The following is an 8,328-nucleotide window of genomic DNA, read 5'->3' as shown; positions in this document are numbered from 1 at the left end:
TATATATATTTTACGTATGTAAAATAGTCTTTGTATTTAGAAAGAGTTTTCTATTTGATATTTCTAAGCTAATTCGACCACGAATATAAATCGCAATTCAGGACATAAGAATGAGAGTGAAAAATGAATCTTTGAGTGACCGTTGTTTTGCATACCGTCGCATATCGTACAAGTTTGCCCGTCGCTTTTGTTAGTGCGGCAGCGGGTCGCGGTGTAGACAAAGTGGGATGAGACGCCCTCAGCAAGAACATCTCCATCATCATCACCACCACCATCATCACCATCACCATGGATCCTCAACAAGCCCCACGTGTTCTCGTCAAACGCACGATAAGGTAACTGCTTTTCTTGGCATTTACTGCAATTTCGTATTTAAGTCAGAACTGTCCTTCCAATGTTTTTTTTTTTTATTATAATTATTAGTCGTTTTGATAAACATCTGATGCGCCCAGAAGATATTACAAGTGCATATGTATTTCAATATATGTATATTTTGTGAAATTGTGTATTTTTTAATATGAATAATAATGACACAATTATTTTTTATTCGATAAACTTGCGTTTTTTTTTCAGTCTTCAAACTTTATCGTTTTATGTTTGTTATTTTAAAACGATTAGAAGAACTGCTGCGTAAAGTTCCTATAGTGGTTACTACAGTCTTAATAAATAAACATTGACGCATAGCAGTTTCTATATTCGAGATACGGCTATAGAAACTTTCCGGTCCTTTTACTGCATTGAACGAGAATGCGAAGTCTATATCTATTCGTTACTCCACTTTGTCGAGGTACTCCTCTTCAACAGTTAGCGACCGTTCGTCGATTATATACTTTCTCGTTCCCTGTCACTTTACTAATCATTTATATACGACCCGTATATAAATGTCTTGCGAATGTCGGAAATATCAATTATCGCTCGATATTTGACGTAGAGAATGTAAAGTCCATGCAAAGTGGATGTAAAACGGCATTTGAATGAGTTAAGAAAAATAAATATGGAGACTAAAATACTACTCTATCAGTTTTATAATTTTATATAGATATAGACTCTTTAACCTAGAACGAAATTAATTGAATTGTAACGCGCAGCTGCACAGTGTTGTATTATATTTAATTGTGAAGTATTGTATAATTGTATATATGTGTGACATAAAATATAAATGACATTGTAATTAAATAATAATTATTTAATAAATACGAAAGACCTAAGCGACCTATCAAACGTCGCTTGTTTCAGGACGAGTCTCGTCTCGCTCGCGTAAAGCGCGTCCTGGCGGGTTCGCTGCTGGGCCGCGGTGCTGGCTCCAGCAGGATCTTCGGCACCCGGCTGGAGCTGGTCGAGTCGTATCTCGACACAGGTGTACCGTACGTGGTGCATCGGTTATGCAGCTACATCGAGGTGCACGGTTTCCAGAGCGCGGCGGTGTTTCGTCTATCTGGCGGCAGCCCTCGGCTTGCAGAGCGACTGAGGGCGGCCTTCGAGCGGCGGGGTGACGCCGATCTAGAAGCAGCCGGGTGCCCACCGACTGCCGCAACCCTTCTCCGTCAATATCTGAAGGAATTGCCGCAGCCGGTCGTACCATCCACTCTCGTCGGCAGACTGCTCAACATTCACACTCGTGAGAATCCATAATCCTACCAATTTCACAAAATAATTCAGGATCCGAGAACGAGAAACTCCATTGAGACGTCTATTCCGGGATTCTCACGTACAAATGTAGTCTCAGTTTAAAAAATTTTAATTCTCATTAAAAAATTTAAATTACCACAGAGTGCTTTAATATTAAAGAGAAACTTTGCTATACAACCTTACCGCAACTCTGATTGAATTTCGTTACTTTTGTGTGACGCTTGATAAAATCTATAATAAAAATATCTAATCAGTGTTCGAAAAAATTTGGTCAATGTTTGTCTGTCGTCATTGATGCATTGAAAAAAAAATCTTAATTTTAAAGAAATATTTCTTTGCTTGTTTTTAAAAAAAATTATTTCTTTGAATGAATCAATGATTTGTTTAAAAATGAGATATTGTACAATTTTAATTTTTCGACTTAATTTTTGGACATAATCTTCTTGATACTTTTGAACAATTAATTTTAACTATTTATTCTGTACTCTTAGTTTTATTCACTTTGACTTCTTCGAACTATTTATATTGACTGTACAATTTTTTTATGCGCGTACTATCGAACATTGTGCAACACAAAAGAATCGTATATCCAGAAAGTTGCTCCGTACAGTCTTTCAACCGTGTATGAGCAGTTTTTATTACTCACTTTGATTGACTTATGCATGGGAGAACTTTCTCACCATTATATACCTCGTTTTTGGATATCTGAAGATCGGTCTCGTAGCGAAAATATATAATATTGATCGCGATATTTGACATAAACTATCGATATGTAATTTCATTAAATCTCTTATTTCTTACGCAACAAATATCCTGCCTTTTTTATTCTTTTTGTTATTATTAAAACTATCTATCACAGAGAGCTATGCGAACGATCACGACTCGTGGATCGCCTCGACGAAGGAGCTGCTGTCGACTCTGCCATCCTCGCATTATCATCTGCTTGGCTACCTGACGATTTACCTTAGTCGCTATGAGGCGCGACACGGACGCAGCGCCGGAGTCTGCGGTGTTTTTGCACCCGTCATTCTGCCTCACGTTCCGCCTGCGACTACCCTCCTGCGGGATATCCTCGCCGAGGCACCAGTGCTCTTTCCGGACTGGTGAGTGACATATGATGATTCTCTTAGCATAATGTCTCGGAAGTCACGCAAAATAACGTTCCTCATGCGAGGAACTTATGTACTTCACCAGCGGCGGAAACGAGCGGTATGTCTATTCTCTCTCGTGCATTTGCATTTCTTATTTTAAAATTATTAAAAGACTATGCACAATATATTCCGTAAAATGTGAAAAAGTAGAAAATAATTTATTGATACACGTTACGCAATAACAAAAAATGTTGAATATTTGATATAAATTGAATTTTTTAAAAATATAAACGTTGGATCGAGTTTTACACTTTTTTTTATAAAACGTTATTTTCTTATTAAATTCTAATCTTTTGAAAGACTTGTCTAGTTTTGTATTGATGTAAAAGAAAATTTTGAGGAAATATTCGTAATTTTTGCATGAGAAAAAATTATATAAAATACAGTAAAGTTTATTTGCGTCAAATTGGTAATTTTGCGAGCGTTCTTGAAATTGTGAAAAAAACCTTGTTAGCACAAAATCACGATAAAGTGCGGCTAACTACATTCGCATACCTAACTTTTTGGTCCGTTTATGCACCGTTGCACATGCTGATCAATATCCTTCGATCGATTGCTCGTCTTTTTTGTGAATAAAATAAAAGGACTTATCAGCGTGAGATCTCACATGACTTTTTATTTACGTGACAAAAGGCGGAAAGATTAAATTGTCAGATTATAAAAAAAAAAGTGCAAGCGTATATTATGTCAGAATATAACAATGAAATCAATCATACATTTCTCATTTAACAGATCAGAATTCATATTCCGATATTTGTTCGCTTGTAAAATAAATGTTTTTAATTCTTTTTATTACCTCGAAATTTTCAAAACTGAAAATATTTGAATATTTATTACATGAAACGTAATACAATTTTATCGAGCTTAATTACACATGTATTTATTCTGGCTCTGAGAATTTTTTTAAAATTCTTAATTTCAAGCATTTTTAACCTTTAAATTAAAAGGAATTTCAATGAGAAATAGTGAAATAAAATTTGAAATAAATTTATTATAATAATTAATGCGGAAATTTTTATTTAATTTATTACAATACATAGTATGGAATATTCTACGTAGTTTTTTAGTATTTCATCAACGAGACTTGCCGCAATTTACGATTACTCAACATTCGTCCGAGCCGAATAAATCGACCAAAGTACAATGACTCTGTTTACTCATTTGAAAATCCGATCTGATCGCCGCGTCGTGTATTAATCGTGCTGTGAATTACGCAAGAGCAACACATTTGAATGCGTCGGTCCGCCGACGTTGCTGCAAGATAAATTATAAAGCACACTCTGCGGAAAGCACGGCGCAAGCTTGTGCGCGTAGCGTACATTCGTGTTTCGATTTTCTTGCCGCGCTGTCTGATCGTCTCACGATATTGCTCACATTTCCAACGTTTATTCCCTTTAGCCCGCGGCTGAAGGATCTATATTATTTCGATAAACTGTTCCTCTCTTCGAAATCACAAACGAAGCAGAATTTCCGCGGACGTCTGCTTCTCGACAGCCGATTGTCTAATTGGACTCTTCTACTTATATTTGAGAGATTCTCTCTCTCGACTAAGGGTCGACAGCTAGATATTATTTTCTAACCCGTGGGGCATTCCGCTTGTGTGTTCTTTCACCACGATTACATCTCGACCGCTTGGACAAGTCTCGATGAAGAGATCAAGTGCACTTATAATTTCTTGTTTTTCGTATATCTTCAGCAGACGCAGATTGCATAAGAATGAAAGAGAAAAAAATAGGTGCTTGCTATTAAACTGAAGTTCATACTTTAATGTTTTTTTTTTTTTTTTTTTTTTTTTTTAAGATATATTTTTCTATAAGATTTACTGACTGGTGATCGCGGCTATAATCGTGACGTAATACACTACTAAATTTATTATGTCAAATTATATCCAATTCAAGTTATTTTTAATCATAGGTATCTATACTAATCTGTGGATCGCCACTGTTTCTATCTAGTAGTTATGTCCTTAATTTGATTGAAATAATAGGGTTAAACAATTTAAACTCAAGAAACTGTATTCAATTTGACTTAATTTTAGTATTTACTAACAAGTGCATAATACGGACGATGTTTACTTTAAAACTTATAGACTACAGAAGTAGATTGATTTACATTTTGATATAGATGGAAATTAAAAATAATAAAATGTTATTTACTTATTTACTTAAGGGATTGCGTTACCATTACTTCTTGAATATCTAATAGTGTAAGCAAGAAATGACATGTGGAAGTTTCCCTTATGATGTCACACAATTCTTATATTCGCTCGCGGCGACTAGTAATCAGAAGCTTTAAGCGGAAACCAATTATGATCAAATTATATTGAGGTAAGATAAATAAAAGAGAAACATGCAAATATATACATTAGATAAATAAACGTTATCGCGCTGCGTCTTGTATGGTGAATCTATAGATTCAATTCGATTCCTGCGCACGTATGCGAAAAAACTTCGTATTTCTCGCGTGAATATGAAGGGCTTCTCTCTCGACTTCACGTACAAACAGTACGATTTCATGCAAAAGCTACCGAATCACGCAAAAAGCATCTATAATTCGGATCACGCGGAAAGCGACACGAAATTGGTAAAGCGAGTGGGCATTTATTTCTTGTGCATTTGGAATTATTATATTTATATAAAATTCGCCTCTATCTTTTCTTCTATTTATTGCAACTGGTTAACGATCTGTAAAATCTAACGATTTGGTGAAATAGAAATAAAAATAAAAATGGATGTTTAAATAATATAATAAATGTAGACAATACATACATATTTTAATATTTATTTTAACTGTGAATATTAAAACAACTAACGGTATAAAAATTTCTCATTTAGATGAAATTCTCCGCTTTACTCAAAAATTCTCCGTTTTACTCAAATTCGACGCGCATATACTTTGATAAAAATAAAATATATATTAGATTATAGATCTGTTTTCATACTGAAAACTAGAGCGTACTCTTTTTGCATTTAAAAAATAAATTTATATTATATTGTATATTTAGCAAGAGCGAAAAGGAAAGTTTTAGTTTGCAGAGTCCAGTGCAGCAACAAAAAGCAAACCTAAAGTTAGCTCGAGTTATTTTTGCGCGTGTCTATTTTTTTTTATTTCAAGCGCTTGCGAATTAGTTACTAAATAAGTGAAAAAGTCACAGAAATGCATTAGCAAATTGCTGGCGTCGGATTTTATACAGACGTAAGTGGGAAACGCACTTGAGAATATTCGCGACCTTCTACGCGATTAATTTTGTCGTTACATATCTCACCGTCATTGAAACGTTTGAGATATGTTTATATAAAATTGCGATCCTTGGCCTTGTCGCGCGTCATTGACGCGGGCGTACTTGAATGCACGCTCGATATATTTCCTTTCCTCCCACATAGCAGCGTTTTTTGACGAATGTATCAGTTTCTTACTCGCATTAACTTTAATGTAATTGCACCCACCTTTTTAATACATGTCTCGCTGCATTTCCTTAAAAAGAATTTTTATCTCGCAGTAATGAATCTCCGCTATTTGCAATTTAAAAAAGGTTTAGAGTTCGACATTGAAAATTGAATAAAAATACGGTGTCTGTGAAATTAGCACGGCATTTTATTAATTTCCAAAAAATAATGACTGTTCCGGTAGCACTTTTCATTGTTCTTGATATAATATAAAGAGACATTGCACAATCAGTTTAATATTGGTGATAATATCAAAACGTTTCATAATTAGGTAATGTCAATTTTTTGATCGAACGCTCGTCCTTAATTCTAATTAGTATTTTATCTCATTATTATTGGTATTTCAAAGACTTTCGTTTTGTTCGAGAATATAAGATACAAAATTTTAGATAAAATATAAAATAGAAGATATTAAATTATGATAGATATAAATAATCTAAATAAATAAATTGAAAGTTAAATAGTATAATTATAGAGAGACTCTCTATAGATAATAATATACAGTAGCTACATGTAAAATATATGAAATATGTACGTTCTCATCGTATACACGTTTTCTTTCTCATTCGACTTTCATATGTAAAAGATTATAATATTTTTACAATCGATTTTTATATTAACTAAGTAATTTGCAAGATTGATAATGGTATTCAGCTTCTTGCGCTTAAAGCGACGCATTTAGAATCTCTTGTAGTTAGATGAAACTATAAGCGAGCGATTAATCTTAGCTCGTAAAATACTTAAACGTGTCGTGCGGTAGAAAAAAGTTCACCACTTTACTCACATGAACGACACATAAAAAGGCCGCTAAAGCATGATAATAAATATTTTTAAGAGAGGACAGTGCTCTTTTTCCCGATAAAAAAAATCAGCATCCAAGATTGATCGCGCTTCTCAAGACTATCACGCGAGATTGGCGAACTATATCGCGTGCTTCATCAGACACAATAGGCTATGATAGGCATGTGGAACAATATTGTAACCGTTCAAGGTATCGTTCTACGATCAATGGATCGTTAGCCTTACTAATGGACTCAAGGAATTATTCAAATGACTGTAATTATATCGTCGATGTATATTAAACTTTGGTATAGTATTTATTAATCTCATTTACAATTTAAAATTTTTTAATTACTTGTGTGTCCTTTTGTACTTTTTGGCTAACGTATTAAGAAAACGATAAATTAATGGGTCAATTATAAACAGAATTCCAAGGCTCGTGACTTGTTCTCGTAAAGCCGTGTATACATCCAACGAACGAACACCGAATGCTAATGTTCGGACATTTGTATTTGTGTTTGTGTTTGTTGAGCAGTTTATTCTTTTTCTTGATTACAACTTACACAACTTAAACTTGTGCGACTTTAATGTAATAAATAATAACCTAAACTTTTGCGTTTGTTCGCTAAGTGTATACACGGTTTAAGATTTGTAAGAACTAGAATTGTAATTTGATGTGTACCGTAAGACGTACGATTATTTATAAATATATCTACGATTTCTCATAAATCTTATAAGCTTTCTACAATAAGTCACCACTCATAGCATACTACAATGACAAGTCAGAATTACAAGTAATAAATCTTAGGAAATTACATCCAGAATATCTAAATCATATTAAATCATTTTATCAATATTTTAGCCAATCAGAAAAGTAACTCACAGCGAATAACAATAGATTATATGATTGATCAGTCATAACGTAAGTTTGTAAATTGTAAGAAATGAAATTTGGCTATTTCCATGCAATCACTTATTACTAACTTGTTATTGCTTTATGACATATTGCAACTTATTCCTGACTGTTAATTTATTATTACCGTCTTATTGTAGAAAGCTCATTACGGTTAGCAAGACACTGTCTGTAAAGATGTTGCATAAAGTTATAAGCATTCCAGTCATTTCTTACAAGTCAGTTCTCTCACGGGAATACGAGAATAAGTTACGAGTCCTCTATATGATTCTTAGAATTGACCTTATAAAACTATAAAGAATAAACAGGAAAGCAATTTATAAATCTGCTTATTATATCGTACAAGCGTGGGTAGACGACAAACTATCGTCGTTGAATTTTATTATATAGATTAAATCTACTAATACAC

At 33.7% G+C, this 8,328-nt stretch overlaps 1 protein-coding gene across 2 annotated transcripts in view; it reads left to right on the top strand.

Moving 5' to 3' along the window:
* The window catches only part of LOC108752875 (protein FAM13A), a 40,538-nt gene that overhangs the window by 1,911 nt on the left and 30,299 nt on the right, over positions 1–8,328 (top strand). For both annotated transcript variants that reach the window (XM_018494045.1, XM_018494046.1), the window contains exons 2-4: positions 195–335; positions 1,237–1,618; positions 2,489–2,732. In XM_018494045.1, coding sequence (XP_018349547.1) covers positions 195–335; positions 1,237–1,618; positions 2,489–2,732 — 767 coding nt within the window. The remainder of the gene's footprint in view (positions 1–194; positions 336–1,236; positions 1,619–2,488; positions 2,733–8,328) is intronic.

Source organism: Trachymyrmex septentrionalis, unplaced genomic scaffold (assembly GCF_001594115.1).
Source record: "Trachymyrmex septentrionalis isolate Tsep2-gDNA-1 unplaced genomic scaffold, Tsep1.0 scaffold62, whole genome shotgun sequence".
Taxonomy (NCBI): Eukaryota; Metazoa; Arthropoda; class Insecta; order Hymenoptera; family Formicidae; genus Trachymyrmex; species Trachymyrmex septentrionalis.
Note: the sequence above shows the minus strand (reverse complement) of the source record. Positions and strands in the feature narration are given on the sequence as shown.